The sequence below is a fragment of the Phodopus roborovskii genome, unplaced genomic scaffold (assembly GCF_943737965.1).
Source record: "Phodopus roborovskii unplaced genomic scaffold, PHOROB, whole genome shotgun sequence".
Taxonomy (NCBI): Eukaryota; Metazoa; Chordata; class Mammalia; order Rodentia; family Cricetidae; genus Phodopus; species Phodopus roborovskii.
In genome coordinates this window covers 229,241-246,513 of record NW_026125675.1, presented here as the reverse complement: position 1 = coordinate 246,513, position 17,273 = coordinate 229,241, and the positions used below count along the sequence as shown (strand labels likewise).

The 17,273-nt window shown below is 44.2% G+C and overlaps 1 protein-coding gene across 1 annotated transcript; it reads right to left on the bottom strand.

Moving 5' to 3' along the window:
• Nucleotides 1–12,326: 12,326 nt before the first annotated feature.
• On the bottom strand, nt 12,327–16,716 carry Gpr50 (G protein-coupled receptor 50). Its single transcript, XM_051178242.1, has 2 exons — nt 16,474–16,716; nt 12,327–13,902 (listed from the first exon to the last, which is right to left on the bottom strand). The coding sequence occupies exons 1-2, from the start codon at nt 16,682–16,684 to the stop codon at nt 12,365–12,367; spliced, it is 1,749 nt and encodes a 582-aa protein (XP_051034199.1). The 5' UTR covers nt 16,685–16,716; the 3' UTR covers nt 12,327–12,364.
• Between the last annotated feature and the right edge of the window lie 557 nt (nt 16,717–17,273).

The following is a 17,273-nucleotide window of genomic DNA, read 5'->3' as shown; positions in this document are numbered from 1 at the left end:
ATTGGCTGAGGCTTTCACAATGGCTTTATTTGATGAGCATAAGGAAGAACTGGATTTTACAACTGAATTACCTACACAATTAAATTCCTGTGTGGGCTGCCCCTATCTCAGGTGCTCTGGTCAAGTGGCAAGGAGGAAAGAGGGAACTAAACCAGCTCCTAAAATATATACATATATGAAGATATATAATACGTATTATATATAATATATAAAATAGAATGTGTATACATGTATACATATAAGTGGAATTGCCAAATAACTCAGGAGATATGGCATGTCTTGTCACCAAATGAAGCTTCCAGTCCTGGGAATGGGTTACCTCTAATAGAGTTGTCCAAAAGGACATGCGAACCTCCAAACAACATAGGCTACTGCCAAGGCTATTGGTTGCTCTTCATAAACTGACAGTAAGGCCAAATTTCTGAAGGCAATACCTATGCAACTCATTGAACATGAAAAAAAGTGAGCTAATGCCTACCTAGAACCTTCATCACTACTGAGTAGTGTTCATGGAAGATACTCTGCATACTACTAAAGGAAAAGGTAAACATCAACCCAGCTACCACCCCTTCAATCTATAATGGTGACCACCATACAAGATGTGATAATATAATACTAGCACAAAAACAACCAGTATCTTATTTGACTTAAGCCCCACTCCATGAAATGGATCCCATCCATAACACTGCTCAAGTGGCCCACAACGTGAGACTAGATAGGTCAGGGACCTAAGGAAAAACCAAATACTACTGTTCAGTTAAAGCAATGTAACCATAAAATGACTCCTGGTGACATTCTGCTATATCACATAGATCAATGCCTTGCTCAGCCATCATCAGAGAAATTTCCTCCTGCAACAGATAGGAACAAATACAGAGACCCTCAGCCGGGCATTATACAGAGTGAGAGACCTTGCAAAACGCAGTCTTCAGTGGATTGTCTCTCCTCTCACAGCTCAGTGAATCATGTAGAAGAGGAGGAAAGAATCTAAGAGCCAGAGGGAACAGAGGACACCAAAGAAACAAAGCCTTCTAGACACAGCGTGATTAATGGCCATGTGAACTCACAGAGATACTGAAACATACACGGGGAAATAAATGTACACATCCCTAACATAGAAGCTATCTGCAACTGATAACTTGCAAATGAAAACTTAATTTTCTCCAGCTGAGTCTCACTGGATATACAATGAACTCTTAAGGCCAAGTCCCATACCCAGCAGTAGATAGCCTACAAAGAATGAATACAATGGTATTTTGGGAGGTCTTTATTTTTTTATCATAATACTTTGTATGGGCATTTTTTTCCTGTTTTTCCCCCCTCTCATCTTACAGGTCTTTTGCTTATATATTATGTCTTCTAGTTTTGTGGTTTTACAGGATTTTTGTTCATGCCAGTATGTGTGTTTCTTGTGCTTCCTATCTATCTTCCTTTTGGCTGTTTTCTGTTCCTTTGTTGGTTTTGTCCTATTAAAATTTGTTTTTGTTTTATAATTTTTAGAAGCCTGTTTGTTTTTTAATGAGAAAATGCAAGAAAAGTTGCGGACTTGGGAAGGTGGGAAGAATCTGGAAGGAGCTAAGGGGGGATCATAACCAGAATATTTTGTAGAAAAAAAAATCTATTTTCCACCCACAGCTAAACACTGAGCTGAACTCCTGGAATCCAGTTACAGAGAGGGAGGAGTGATAAGAAAAAGGGTCACAACTACGCTACAGAAACCCACAGAGACAGCTGACCTGAACGAGGAGCACATGGACCCCCAGACTGATAGCTGGGAATCCAGCATGGGACTGACTCAGAACCCCTGAACATTGCTCTCAGTTAGAAGGCCTGGGCAGTCTAAGGAACCTCTGACAGTGGAACCAGGATGTATCCCTGGTGCACAAAAGGACTTTGGGAGCACATTCCCCATGGAGGGATACTCCCTTAGCCTAGAGGCAGAAGGGAGGGCCTAGTCCCTACTTCAAATACTTGACAGATTTTGTTGATCCCTCCGGTAAGGCATCACCCTACATGTGGGTGGGGGGGTAATGGTATGAGAAGGGGTCATGGGCCATGGGAGGAAGAGAGGGAGGGAGAGGGAACTGGTATCTATATGTAAAAAAAAAGAAAAAATAATAAATATACATTTTAAAAATCTATTTTCAACAAAAGATGGTTTACTAAAGAAGAGGAAGACAAGGAGGAGGAAGAAGAAGAAATAGTAGCAGTAGCAGCAGCAGCAGCAGCGGGTATTCAATCTTCTCTCCCGAAATGTGTAAAAATACCCATTTTCGATGGTGGCACACTCCTTCAATTCCAGCACTCAGGAGGCAGAGGCAGGTAGATCTCTGTGAGTTCAAGGCCAAGCAAAGCTACAAAGTGAGGTCCAGGACTGGCTCCATAGCTACTGGGAAACCCTGTCAGGAAAAACAAAGACAAAAAATAAAATAACCATTTTCTTGTCATTTGGCCTTGTGTGCTTATACCTCCTACAGTGTTATACCAGTTCTCTTGGAGGAAACAAGAGCCCACAGATATTGATACTGCATCTGCACTCAGGAAGCAGAGACAGAGAAGTGCTATTCTTTAGCTTTTTATCTTCTTTTATTAACTCTAAAACCATGCCCTGTGGGATGGGGATGATGCCATTTAAGGTGGGTCATCCCACCTCAGTTAATATACTCTAATCCCTCCCAGGCACCAAGGCTAACCTAATCTGGATAAACTGTCACAGTTTTGCTCCTGAAGCTTTTCTCCTAGATGCTTCTAGGTCATACCAACTAGACAAGCAAAATTAACCATAGCATCCACTAAGCCTAGCAGAATCCTGAACCTTTTAGACATTTAAAGCTTTTACAAGTCTTTCCTCAGAAACTTTCTGTTGACTCCAGTTATTATTTGAATTGATTTTCCTGCTTTCCTGCTTTCCATGAGACTTATTTGTATTTTATCATTTATTCTTCTTTTCTGCCTACTTTAAGCTTATGAAACTTCCTCAGATTTGAGTCTATTTCCAAATAGACGTATCTGGCACTGAAGTTTTTTGTAAGCACTACTTTCACTGTACTTCCAAACTTGTGCAGTTATAGCTGCATTTTAAATGTAGTTCAAAACATTTTAAAATGTCTATTAAGACTTTTTGTCTGATACCAGGCAGTAGTGGCTCATGCCTTTAATTCCAGCAATTGTGAGGCAGAAGCAGGAGTTTGAGGTGAGACTGATCCACAAAAGGTGTTCCAGGACATCCAGAATTACACAGAAAAATCCAGTGTGAATTATTTGTACACTGCTTAATCTCCAGGTCATTTAGGGCTTTCCGTCTGTCTTTCTGTTATTGATTTAACTTCACCATGATCTGAGATGGCACTTATATACAATTTTTACTCTTTTAGACTGATCAAGGTATAATTTTTTCTCCAAGAACATGATAATGTATCTCATAAGGTTCTGAAGGATGTATTCTGGCTGCTCTGAACAAAGTGCTGCCTAAGTGTCAATTAGACACACTTGATTGATGGCACTGTGCATTTCAACCATGTGCTTACCGATTGTCCACCTGCTGACGCTGTCAGTTACTCATACATGGATGTTGAAGTCATCAACTGTATTTTTAGATTTGGTTCTTCCTTCTTGCAGTTCTACCAGTTCTTAATTCACGTATTTTGACAGTGTGCTGTTAGAAGCACCAATTTTAAGGATTATTATTTATGCCTGTTATTACACCATTATGCAGGGCTGTTTTCTACACCTAATGGTTTTTCTAGTATGAAACTGTTACATATATTGGCAGCTTTCTTTCAGTTAGCAATAGCATGGTGGATTTTTTCTTATTTCTTTATTTTTAATCTAGCTGGGCCTTTGTAGTTTATGTTAATGTATTTCTTATAGAGAACAAACGTGATCCTTGTTTTTTTAATGTATTATTGTGTTGAGTTTTTTTTTTTTAATTTAAAGCAGTGTCTTGCACTATAGCTCAGGTTACCTTGGAACTTATAGGCCAGTCTAGCTTTGAACTTGCAGCAATCCTGCTGCTTCAGTCTCCTGAGTTCTGTGCTACAGGTGCATACCACCACACCCAGCAAGAGTCTGGTATTTCACTTTCATCAACATAGCCATATTTATAAGTATATTGTATTTGTTATGGTGTTCTTTTTTTGCTATGATTCTCCCACCCTTTTCTGTCTTCTCAGGGATGAACTGAGTATTTCATAATTGTGTTTTCTTCCCCCTTACATATCAGTCATACATCTTTCATTAAGTATTTCCTGGTTTCCCAGGAGCTTGTGGTATACATTTAGACCTAATCTTAACCCACATTTGAATAACATCACACCATTTTCTGGGTAGTTTATAAGCCCCATAGCAGAGTAGCCCCAATTCTTCCTTACTCTCCAGAATAACATTGCTGTTCATTCACTTAGCATACAATCAACATCAATATTATTATTTTCACAAATTGTTTTCTATTAGTTCAAGTAAGGAAATACAAACTAGAGAACATATTTTTCCCCCACAGCCTTTGTTTCATTCATCACAATGATATTAAATTACTGTTCTGATCATTATAATATCTCTATCACATGCTTAGTGTGATTCTGGTATTCATCTTGTCTCAATAAATGTTGGAATTTTTGTTCTTTTTTTTTTATTTTACATGTCGATCCCAATTCCCTCTCTCTTCCTCCCTTCCTCTTACCCTCTTTCCCCCCTCACATGCACCATGACCAACCTCCACTCCTATCCCCCTACCCCCATGCCACATAAAGGACTATGCTATCCAGGTGGGGTCATGTAAATCTGTCAAGTCATTTGAAGTAGGGACTAGGACTTCTCTCCTGTCTCTAGGTTAAGGGAGTATCCCTCCATGGGGGATGTGCTGCTAAAGTCCTTTTGTGCACCAGGAATACATCCTGGTTCTACTGTCTGAGGTCCCTTAGACTGCTCAGGCCTTCTAGCTGAGACCTATATTCAGGGGGTCTGAGTCAGTCCCATGCTGGATTCCCAGCTATCAGTCTGGGGGTTCATTAGCTCCTCCTTGTTCAGGTCAGCTGTCTCAATGTGTTTCTGCAACCTGGTCTTGTCCTCTCTCTCTGCATCTGGATTCCAGTTTGGCTCAGTGTTTAGTTGTGGGTGTTTGCTTCTGTTTCCAACAAGTACTATATGAGGGCTCTATGATGGTGGATAAGTTAGTTGTTGATCTCACTATCCGGGAAGGGCATTTATGGTAGCCTTTCCACAGTTGCTCAAATTGTTAGTTGGAGTCCGTCTTGTAGGTCTCTAGACCTTTCTTTAGGTTCAGTTTTCTCTTCAAACCAATAATGGCTCCCTCTTTTATGTTCTCCCTCTGTCTCTGTCTCTCTCTGCCTCTGTCTTTCTCCCTCTCTCCTGTCTTCTATTCCTACCCTGACTCAATCTTCCTAGTCGCATGTGTTTTCCTCTCCTCCCTTTCTCTTTCTCCTACTTCTCTCTCCACTCACTGCCCCCCCCCACTTACCATGTGTTCTGGGAGACTTGTCCCTTCACCCTTTTGTGAGGGACATTATATGAATCTCTTAGAATACACCTTGTATCCTAGTTCCTCTGGTGGTGTGAATTATAGGCTGGTGATCATTTGATCTAGGTCTAAAATCCATATATGAGTGAGTACATAACATGTTCCTCTTTTGTGACTGGGTTACCTCATTCGGGATAGTTTCTTCAAGTTCCATCCACTTGCCTGCGAATTTCAAGATTCCATTAATTTTTTTCTGAAGAGTAGTATTCCATTGTGTAAATGTGCCACATCTTCTTCATCCATTCTTCAATTGAGGGGCATCTAGGTTGCTTCCAGGTTCTTGCTATTACAAATAATGCTGCTATGAACATAGTTGAGCACATGTCTTTGTTGCATGGATGTGGATCATTTGGGTATATGCCTAACAGGGGGATTGCCGGGTCCTGTGGTAGACTGATTCCCATTTTCCTGAGGAACCGCCATACTGATCTCCAAAATGGCTGTATGAGTTTGCACTCCCACCAGCAGTGGAGGAGTGTTCCCCTTTCTCCACATCCTCTCCAGCATAAGTTGTCATTGGTGTTTCTAATTTTAGCCATTCTGGCAGGAGTAAGATGATATCTCAAAGTTGTTTTGATTTGCATTTCCCTGATAGCTAAGGATGTTGAGCATTTTCTTAAGTGTCTTTCAGCCTTTTTGATTTCCTCTATTGAGAATTCTTTCTTCAATTCTGTACCCCATTTTTAATAGGGTTATTTGGTGTTTTGTTGACTAGTTTCTTGAGTTCTTTGTATATTTTGGAGATCACCCCTTTAAATTTGATTGATATGGGGGTATAGTGTATGAGAAAGTTAAACATGCTTTTCATGTGAAGTTTAAGAAGTAGAAGTATTTAACTTGATGAGTAACCTATCCACCATCGTAGAGCCCTCATCCAGTAGCTGATGGAAACTGAAGCAGACACCCACAGCTAAACACTAGCTGAACTGGAATCCAGATGCAGAGAGGGAGGACAAGACCAGGCTACAGAAGCACATAGAGACAGCTGACCTGAACAAGGAGGAGCTAATGGGCCCCAGACTGATAGCTGGGAATCCAGCATTGGACCAACTCAGACCCCCTGAACATGTGTCTCAGCTAGAAGGCCTGAGCAGTCTAACAAACCTCAGACCGTGGAACCAGAATGTATCCCTTGTGCATAAAAGGACTTTGGGAGCACATTCCCTATGGAGGGATGCTCCCTTAGCCTAGGGGCAGGAGGGAGGGCCTATTCCCTACTCCAAATGACTTGACAGATTTTGTTGATCCCTCCTGGAAGGCACCACCCTCCCTATGAAGTGAGGAGGGGAGGGATGGGATGGGAGGGTGGGTGGGGGGCGTGGGAGAGAGGGAGAGATAGAGGGAGGGAAAGGGAACTGTGATCGATATGTAAAATAAGAAAAAAATAATAAATAATAAAAAAGAAGTATCTAAATGGGAAAGGCTATGTTCAGAGTTTATTGAAAGTAGGCTGACATTTCCTATTTTCAATATTGTGGTAAGTTTTGAAAGAAGGTGAAGTCTTGTACAGTCCTGCCACTAACTTGTTCTGAGTCCTGTAGTGAGCATGTATCCCTAAGCTGTTGCTTTGACAAGTACTTTTCTACTTCCTGCCTCTTGAGACACAAAATCTTAAAAGAACTATAGTGTGATGTTTCCCTTCTCCCTAGTTCCTTATGTTCTTGAAAAACCCTACTTAAATAGGCACTGTTAACCCTTGGGTCAGGTTTTGTTAAGAGAATATACTGCACTCACTGAGTGTATTACAAAATGGGCATATTGCAACAATTAGGAGAGCACCTTTTTTTTTTCTTTGAATATGGTAGAGCTCATGCAAGGGTAATCCATTCAGTGTCATGACCTCAAAGATGGACATGGAAGGTCACTGGACCTCTTCTTAACTTGGCCAACATCAATAAGTCTGCTTTGTTTATGCTTTTCACTGTGGGTTTGTTTCTTTGATTGTGTCGTTTAAAGTTGGTAGCAAATCCTGGGTTTTTAGAACTGCCAGGGACTAGACTCTTACCCCAACTCTAGTACACTGAGATTCCACATCATACCTGCTTCAATTTTGATTGTTGGTGTAGATGTAGAGAAAGAGGAATGCTCAAGCATCTCAGGTAGGTATGCAAAATGAAGCAACTGATGTGAAAACAATATTTACATGAAATTACCATGTGATCAAGCAATTTTCTTACATATACATCCAGTAGAACTGAAAGTAGGGACTCAGATGTGAACACACCAATATTTTTAGCAGAATTATTAACAACTAAAATGTTCTTTGGCAGATAAATGCATGAATAAATTGTACCTATAATTGAATATTATTCAGTCTTAAAAATGAATAACCTCTTGTACATGTTACCAACCCAGATATATCTGAAAAAAAATATTTATGCTTAGGAAAAGAAACTAGACACCACGGATATATACTGCATGATTCCATTTGTATGATAGATCCAGAATGTGTAAATTCATTGTCACAGAAAAAGTAGTAGCTGTCAGGTGGAAAGAGGGAAATGGGAAATGAATGTCAGTGTTCACAGGGTTTCTTTGAGTCTGGTTCAAATATTTAAGAATTGAATAATGGTAGAGTGTCCGGTAGTACAAGTGTGTGAATATACAAAACACATGGAATTGAAAAGATGATGAAATTTGTCATATGTGGATCATGTCCCAATAAAGATTATAATATAAAGATGGGTAGAGACAGACACATTTACTGTAGACAGTGTTAAAATATTGTTGTTAATAAAATTACATGTTGCTTTATTCTATGCCTGTTCAACATCATGAAAATTGAAAATACTTCATCTTTAAATATTCCTCTGAAGCTTTAAAAAATGGTTTCTTTATTATTATTGTGTATTGGGGGTGGTCAGGGAACAATTTCTAGAATTAGTTATGTCCTTCCACTGTGGGATTGAGCTCAGGCAGTCTCAGTGTAGTCTGAGGTTTGGTAGAGAGTATTGCAGTCTGCAGTCACTCTGAGCCTGGGTAGAGATGAAAACTCTCTAGAGGCTTGGCTGCTTCGCTTGTCTGATCTTCAGCTTGAACCCCAATATCTGTCTCTGGGTTTTTTAATTATCTGTGCTACATGGTTCCATTTAAACAAAATTCTACAATAGACAGCATGAATGAAAATTGATCAAAAGTGGGCAAAGAGAATGATGGCTTGTGGCTGTTTATACGAGTGCACACAAAGGAAAAATTGGCCAAGATGTCATATTATAGTATACCTTCTATTTCACTTACGAACAGAAAGATTAGCATTCAGAGAAATCTGGCAAAACAAGTTGCTTCCTTGCTGCTAAGTGTAATGTATATCTAAAATCCTAGCACTTGGCACTCAAGGAGGCTCATGGGAGGGAGCTGGGATCTCTAGTTCAAGGCGAGCCTGGCTGCATACTGAGACCTTGTCTCAAAAGAGAGAGAGAGAGAGAGAGAGAGAGAGAGAGAGAGAGAGAGAGAGAGAGAGAGAGAGAGAGAGAGAAGGAAAGAGAGAGGGAGGGAGAGAGAGAGAGAGAGAGAGAGAGAGAGAGAGAGAGAGAGAGAGAGAGAGAGAGAGAGAGAGAGAGAGAAAGGAAAAAAGAAAGAAAAGCAATAAGCAAAATTATCTGCTGGCAAGAATTCCTTGATTGGAAAGCACTTTAGCAGGTTTGCAGTTAGAGTAGAGAACTGGTCCCTTGGTTGGGGGTGGGGAGGTTGCGGAATCACAAGGCTTTTTTTACATTAATTTATTTTGTTTTTATTTTACATATCGATCCCAGTTCCCTCTCCCTCCCTCTTTTCCTCTCTCCCATCCTCACACGCAACTCTGACCACCCTCCCCTCCTACCCTCCCCCACTCCACGTGTAGGGTGATGCCTTCCAAGAGGGGTCATCTAAATCTGTCAAGTCTTTTGGAGTAGGTAATAGGCCTTCTCTCCTGTCTCTAGGTTAAGGGAGTATCCCTCCATGGGGGATGTGCAAGCAAGGTCCTTTCCTGCACCAGGGATACATCCTGGCTCCACTGTCAGAGGTCCCTTAGACTGCTCTGGCCTTCTAGCTGAGACCCGTGTTCAGGGGGTCTGAGTTAGTCCCAGGCTGGATTCCCAGCTATCAGTCTGGGGGACGTTAGTTCCTCCTTATTCAGGTAAGCTGCCTCTATGAATCACAAGGCTTTTGCTTACCTGTGCATATTCCCAATAAAACAAGGAAATTTCGCACATTGGAAAAAGAAACTGCTTTGCTCCTAACACGCAGTAAGCCACGCTGTTGAGTTGCGACTCAGTTCTGGGAGGAAACAAGATGCGGACAAAGAGCACTTCTGGGATTCTGGGTGCTTTGTGGGAGTAATTATGCAAAGGGAGGGACAGCCTGCTGAGTGGGGAGGGAGGCTTTCTCCGCTCTCGCTAAGAGAGTTGAGGCTGAAGCTGGGCACTTGAGCGAGCAAACTTCGGAGCTTGATTTTAATAAAGGCTTGACCCCTTCCAATTCCTCTTGGAATCTGGCACTGCTACGGGCTTAGAGAACCACAGCTTGGAGCTTCAGGCCACTGTCCCTTTAGTTTTGACACTTTGTCAGTTTCTCTCAGAGCAATTCTTTGGCAAGGTGAGGGAGGGATTTGGGTAGGCAGGTTGGCGGCAGTCTCTTGGCCTGTCTGTATGTACATATGTAAGCATCCATTTCAGACAACCAGGGACACTTGGAAGGAATTTTGCACTCAGTCAGGGTACAGGATATGAAATGCAAAGACCAGCCTCCCTTTAAGGGAACTAGTGGGAAGTTAGGTCCACTATAACTTGGGGATTGATAGCTAAGATGAGCTCAGTCTGGCAAAGTCTGGATAGGCCAAATAAATGTGCACTACTCTGTCCATTATATGTCTGTGTGTTAAATGTGCAGCATATGTTTTAAAAGCACAAACAAATAAGATGCCTCAGAGAGTAAATGCACCTGCTGCCAAGCCTATTGAAATGCATTTGATTCCTAGTATCCACATTTTGAAGTAGTCCTCTAACATCAACATGCACACAGTGGCACACACATAACCCCTCCACCCCCCCCCCACACACACAAAGTAAATAAAATGTTAAATCCTCTAGGATTAGCAGAGGTTTTGCTTAAAATAAATAAAGATGCCATATATGTGTAATATATGTCATGGTGTCCTAATACATATTTGAAATTTTGAACAATTTCTTTTGAGACTGAGGTCAGGAGGTTGGTCCAGTGGCTAGAGCCCTGTCACCCATGCCCAACTCCGCTCTCTCCTTATACTATCACATAAGCTCTTTTGTTTGACCCTTCCATTTGTACGGTTGTGGCAGGGTTGAGGTGTAGCTTTACTCCTTCCACAGGAGAAAAGTAGCACCCCTTGAGAAAAAACCTGCAACACCTGTATGCCTCCCTACCCCATGTCCTCCAGTGAGTCCCACAGCCCTTGCTCCCCAAAGTTCGCTAATTAAAATACCTGAGCTGAGAGAGGTTCCAGGGTGCTCCAGACTTGTGACAGAGATAGAATCTGCAGTCAAGTCTTCTTGTTCCTTCAGGACAGTGCTCTCCCCACCACCCACACCCTACACACCACCCCCATAAGTAAGAGAAAGAAGACGAAATCACATACTAAAGCCACAGAACCACTTTATTTAACTGCTACCACAAAAGCAGAAGAGAATTAAGGCAGTATGATACATTTCGGGTTTTTTTTTTTTTTTTTCTTTTTTTACAGTGAACTCTGATTAAAGTGACAATTTGAACCAGAAATTGAAATTTCATTTAAATGGCAGTTTGTTCTTGAGTTCTAAAGGAAAATCACTTTCAGAACTGGCATGAGACTAACTACTTCAAATCATGTCACTGAGCCAAGCATATTGAACTTACTGGTGCTGGCAGCTCTTCCTCCTTGTCCCCTACGAAGAGGGTCACAAAGACAAGGCTTTTTAATACTCCATTTGCTTCTAGCTATCAGTTGTTACCTTGAATTCCCTTTAAATGAAGAAGATGTAAAAACTGATGGTGTCAAAATATCAAGGTGTTTAAAAGAGTGATTATGAATTTATAATACAAACATAACTGTATTTGCCACCCAGGATACCAATCATAAGAAATTACTTGCACATGAATCTATTTCTGTGGAAATAAAAGAATGGCCTGGACGATGCTTGAAAAACTCAAATGACCAAAAATCAGGTAAAAACATCTCATTATTTGCAACTGAATCTATAAAAATAAGCACCAAAGTTTAAATGTACACAAAATAGAATCAACTTATTATGACACATCATTCATTTTGCCACTTGATCTGACAGGCATTAAAAATGTACTGTAATAAGAACTCATCTAATTCTGTCCTTCAGAAAGGGGCATATTTTGTCAAGGAAATCTTGAAAAGCAACTTTCAAGTGTTTTCACTTCATGCTAAGTCCTTTTCTGACTGCCATCAAATGTACAACACAGAGTTACACAGTTACAAAATAAAACTGTGAGGTCACAGTCACATTACAGAGTTGATCACCAAGACAGCCTTGAGCAGTCTGCACGTCCTCCTCCCCCACGCCTGGGAACAGGAGAAGAAAGCAGGAGGCAGAGGGAATCAGGGATTGGGCCAGGAGGATCAAAGCAACAGATAGCTCAGAGAGGCTTGGGACCTCAGAACCACAGATGTCACACTTGGAAATCTGACCTCTAAGATAGCAAGAATATGCACACTTTCAAGAGTACAGGGTGCCAAAGAGGAGTATGCTTTAAAGGCGGATAGAACTTCCACTATGTCTGGAGGCCCATGTCTGTGTGTCAGTGTGTCCCTGCAATGCAAGTGTCTCACTCTGGACTGCAGAAGCAGGGCAAACTGTAAAGAACACTTCACACAGCCATCTCATCAGAACAATCAGAATCATCAAAATCATCATCAATAAGCACAACCTTTCGGTAATCATCGGTAGCAATGGGGATTACAGTGGGGTCAGGAGGGCTGTCAGAGGTGGCAGCAGCCTCAGGGAATACAACCGGAAAGTTGGAGACGGTACTGCCAGGTTTGACGTGGCCAGTGGTGGTCATCTCAAAGCAATGGGAAGCTGAGATCTCAGGGAGGTCAACAGCAGTGAGCACAGAATGGCTGCTGGTGGCAGGCTCAAGATAGTCAACAGTGATGGTTTCAGGGTGGCTGGTAGCAGTGGAGGTAGGATGGTTGGAGGAAGAGCCAGCAGAGATACGGTGACTGCTGACAAGCTTGGAAGAAGCCCTGAAATGAGCAGAGTCCCCCTTGAAATAGACAGAGTCCCCCTTGAAATGGACAGAGGCAGGCTTAAAATGGACAGAGGAGGCTGGCTTAGGATAGACAGAGGCAGACTTGGGGTGGCCAGAAAGAGACTTATGATGGAAAGAGGCAGGTTTTCGGTAGGCAAAAGTAGACCTGGTTTGGGGCTTGGGGTGGACAGAGGCACGGTCAGAGTGGGCTGCTGCTGCTACATCACCAGGCAGTAGAACATTCCGGACGTTCTGCGGGGTTCCCTCCACAGCAAGACAGGCTTGGGTGTGCTCATCTTCTCTGGCTTGACTCCGGGCACGAACACGGGCACGAGTGAGAGCTCGGGTCTCCCAAGCCTCCCGAATATCAGTGATGAGGCGAGAGATGAACAAGATAGGGTGCCGCAAAGCATGGAAGATGGTCCAGTATTCTCGTCGGAAGCTCTCATTGAGGATACCGTAGATGATAGCATTGAGGCAGCTGTTGGAGTAGGCTATGCAGTAGGCTGTAAGATAAAGCCAGTTAGGGATCTTGCCTGCCATATCCTTTGGACTGACAGCCACCAACACAGTGAGCACATTGATAGGGCACCAGCACACTGCAAAAAGTAGAAAGATCACAAACATGGTTAGAAAATTTCGAACTTCAGCAAACTGATTCTCAGGATTCTGTCCAGCTGAGTCACGGGCTGCCAGCACTTTGATCCAGATTTTTGTGTAGCAATAACCGACTATGAAGAGAGGGAGGACAAAGTGGATGCAGACAATGGTAACAGAGAAGGCAGAGTTGTTCGTATAGTTGAAGATACAGGAGTATGTGCGAGGATCATACTCAATGGTGCCAATGTACATGTTAGGCAGAACAGCAAGGACAGTCATGACCCAGGTAATGATCAGGTAGATGCAACTATTGCGCAGACTGAAGATCCGCTTGTATTGGAGGCTGTGGCAGATGTAGCAGTAACGGTTGATGGCAATGGCCGTGATGTTGAAGATGGAACCGACAACACTCAGTCCTGAGACCAGCCCGACTATCTGGCACTGGAGCTGACTCAGATCCCAGCCCCCAACTGACATGGCGTACAGCATCATAGGGTAGGGGTAGATGGCCACCAGCATGTCTGCCACAGAGAGACTGGCCACAAAGATGTTGCCTGAAAAACAGCAGAAGGAAAAGAAGGAGAGAGACAGAAATCAGTGGTTAATATTTGGGAAGCTACCATCCAAAAAGGAAAAGGGCAATTGGATAGGTGACAATTTAAAATACTAGATTTCTTTTGAAGAAAACAATTTTCTTCTTGTTTTTCTTTCTTATTTACAAGCAAATCACAGGTTGCTCTGATGCCCTATGAGTTTGGGATACCTGTGCTCTGCCAATCTTTTGATTATTGGTTTTCACTGTCACCAGTGAATATATAATAGTGAGCAAAGCAGCTAACATCTGAGGTGTAGTGGGGAGAGCCCTGCTGACGCTATTTAAAAAAAAATACAACTACGCCACATTTCCTACACTGAGAGATGGAGAGGGAAACAATGATAATAATGATGTATTAACCCTCTTCCTTATGAAAGAAGAACTACATACCTAAAGAGAACACCCTGAGAAGGCCTTGGGGGCTTGTTTAAAACTCAAACCGTACTCTCAGTGAAATGCTTACTCCAGCTACCTTCAGAGTAAAACCTAGGAAGAGTGCGGGGGGAGGGATGTACTACACACCCTATAATATCAATCTGAGGTCAAAGAAAGTGGTCAGGGGGAAGGAGAAATCCCTCAAGTGCAGGTTTACCCCAGGCCAGGAATTAAGCATCCTGCACAGACTCCTCTGGAGCATGGGAGCCTGCCAAGCTGAAGAAGAAAACAGCTGTGGGTAAACCCTGCCTTCTGTCCTGCCTCATTCAAAGAACAGCAGTAGCAAATTACGTGTGTGTGTGTGTGTGTGTGTGTGTGTGTGTGTGTTCTTTACAAAAAGTAGGCGAAAGAGGCCAGGTGCAGGCACAGGGTCCTCTTTCTTTGGGAACACCTCATTGCTAATTAGCCTTGGTGCACTTTGTCCTGGACTGAACTGGAAGAAAATGAGGGCTTTTAAAAAGAGCACCAAGAATTGCCCTCCAGGGCTTTTTACCAAAATGGGTCCTTTCCAGGGTTTTCCCTCAAAGTAATTAACTCCCACAAGAAAAATAGCAAAGAAAGGTCAAAAGCCTTTAAAATAAACCCACAACAACCACAAAACAACTTTTATTTGCAATTTATAAAAAAGAGAAAGGAAAGACGAGGAAGCATAGAGAACAGGTAATTCCTCATGCTCCGTGGATCTGCCTTTGGGTACCAAATCAAAACTGAAAGGTGAGGTTTAAGGCTGGACCTCAGGTCTCTGGGTTATAAACGATAAATCAGAAGCACTCACCGGTCTTTAAAAGAAAATTTCTAATGAGTCTGTAACCGAGTTTTGAAACTTGTCCCCACTAAGCAGTTCGCTAAGACACTGCCTGGCTTTCCTGCCCAGCCCCAGGCCACTGGGGTCTACGTGCTTCCCAACTCTCCCTGATCCGTGCATTCTCCCTAGCCGCTGAGGTCTTGGAAAAGACGACCCAGAGCGTCAGCCTCACCTTCTCTCAGGTGGAGAGAGAAGTTGGGGGCTTCATCATCCGTCCTCCCCTCATGCACAGTCTTCTCCCGCCCACCCTAAAAACCAGAATCACAGCTTTCCAGTACTCTAGACCCAGTCCCCCCACCCCTTCCCAGGCCCCAGTGCCCAGCATCTTCCCGCGCTGTCCCCCTCCGATCTGCCCTGACTGGTGGGTAGGGCAGTTGGACTCACGGTTTCCACATCCCAGCGCTTTTACACTAAGAGCCGCTTTCCTCCCCAGGAGCTTGCAAGCTTCCCTCCTCTTTCCTACCAGGTTCTGCCTTCTCCTTTTACTCCTCCGCCGCTGTGCAGAACTCCCGCGTCCCTCCGCTGCCCCCTTGTAACTCCCCAATAGACCTCCGGCTGTCCTCTGCCACCGCTGTGGCCACCAAGCCTGCGGGATCCAGCCCGCTGCTCTTCAGTCCCAGCCGCTTGCCCTGGGACAAACAGGCGGAGCTAGGCTCCGGCGGGCTCAGACCTCCCTGCTAGATAATCGGGCTTGGGGTCTGCATTCCTCCGCTCTGCCAGGGAGCGATCCGGGAACCCTGGGCGAGCGGCAAGCAGAGTCTCCGCTGTCCTTGGGGACAGCTACAGCGCCGCGCTCCCGGGAGCGCCGCCGCGGCCACCGCGGCAGCCGCTGCTGCAGCCGCTGCCGCCGCCGCCGCGGTAGCCGCGGCTGTGGCCACCGCCACCCTCACAGCGGCTGCTGTGAACTTAACTTCCCAATGCGTCTCGCAACCCCGCTGCTCTCTCCCGGACAGTTTCGTTCACTGTACCTCGGCGAGGCTGCCCCTCCGGTGTCCAGTTCAGCCGGCTGTCCAGGGATGGCAGCCAAACACTCCGCTCCTGCACTCCTGCGCTCCTGAGTCGACTCCCTCCGAAGGGACAGGGCTTGGCAGGGTGCAGCGTGCTCTACAAACCTGGGCTTTGCTTTCGGCTGCCCCAGGCTAATTTCTTGAGCTTCCCCAGTACTATGAAGCTCGACTTTTTAAAGGAACCCGGCAAAATGTCATCCCCACATCCCCCGGGCTTGGGAGGAATTTGGAGAGGGGATTGCAAATTGCTGTTCACTGGGTAGGGAAAAGAAGAGTGGCTTACCAGAATTTCGGAGCTTCTTGTTCTTGGACACAGCCAAAATGACCATGGAGTTGCCGATCAGATCTAAGACAACGGTGATAACCATTACGCAGAACATGAAGGTGATTAGTGCTGGTGGGTAGTCGGGATTTGGCAGTGAACAGCCAATGCAGCCAAATGGGGTGGGGACCGCCTTGGTAGGTCCCATGCTGCTCTTGGGGACCGTGTCCATCCCTCCTAAGCAAGCTCAGGACCCTTGGTGAGTCCGTATGGCGAATACCTGCTATATCACCAGGAGCTCCGGGAGCTCCAGGAAAGTGTGACCGCTCTCTTGGAGGCTCAGTGAACAAATGACAGCTCCCCGCCCTTCTCTGGTGAGCTTTTAAAGCCTCGAGAAGCTCGTGGCCCCACCTCTAGCCCCTCCCTCTGACCAATCAGAGCTCTATGACCACCCCCAACCCCACCCCCTGCTGTTGTCACCACTTAGCCCTGGACAAATCCACTGTGAGGTGTCATTTTGCTTCCTACTACCTTGTTTGTGCTTCCCCACCCCTCTAGCCAGCCAGCCACCCCCCTCCCCGCCCCCGTGAATCCCCTAGGTACCTTGCTTTGTGACTAGCAGAGTAGCTTAGCATTCATTTCTAGCAATTTCTCTTTCTTCCTCCAACACAAATACCTGTTAAAGATATCTAGCTTACAGAGAGGGCTCAGGAGGTGCTTCTTGGGATCTATTGTCAGCCAGATCAAGTACACATCTCTGCCTAAGGTATAGGGGACAGCCAGGGACGTTTTAAAGCCCATATATCCTCTTCTCTACAGAT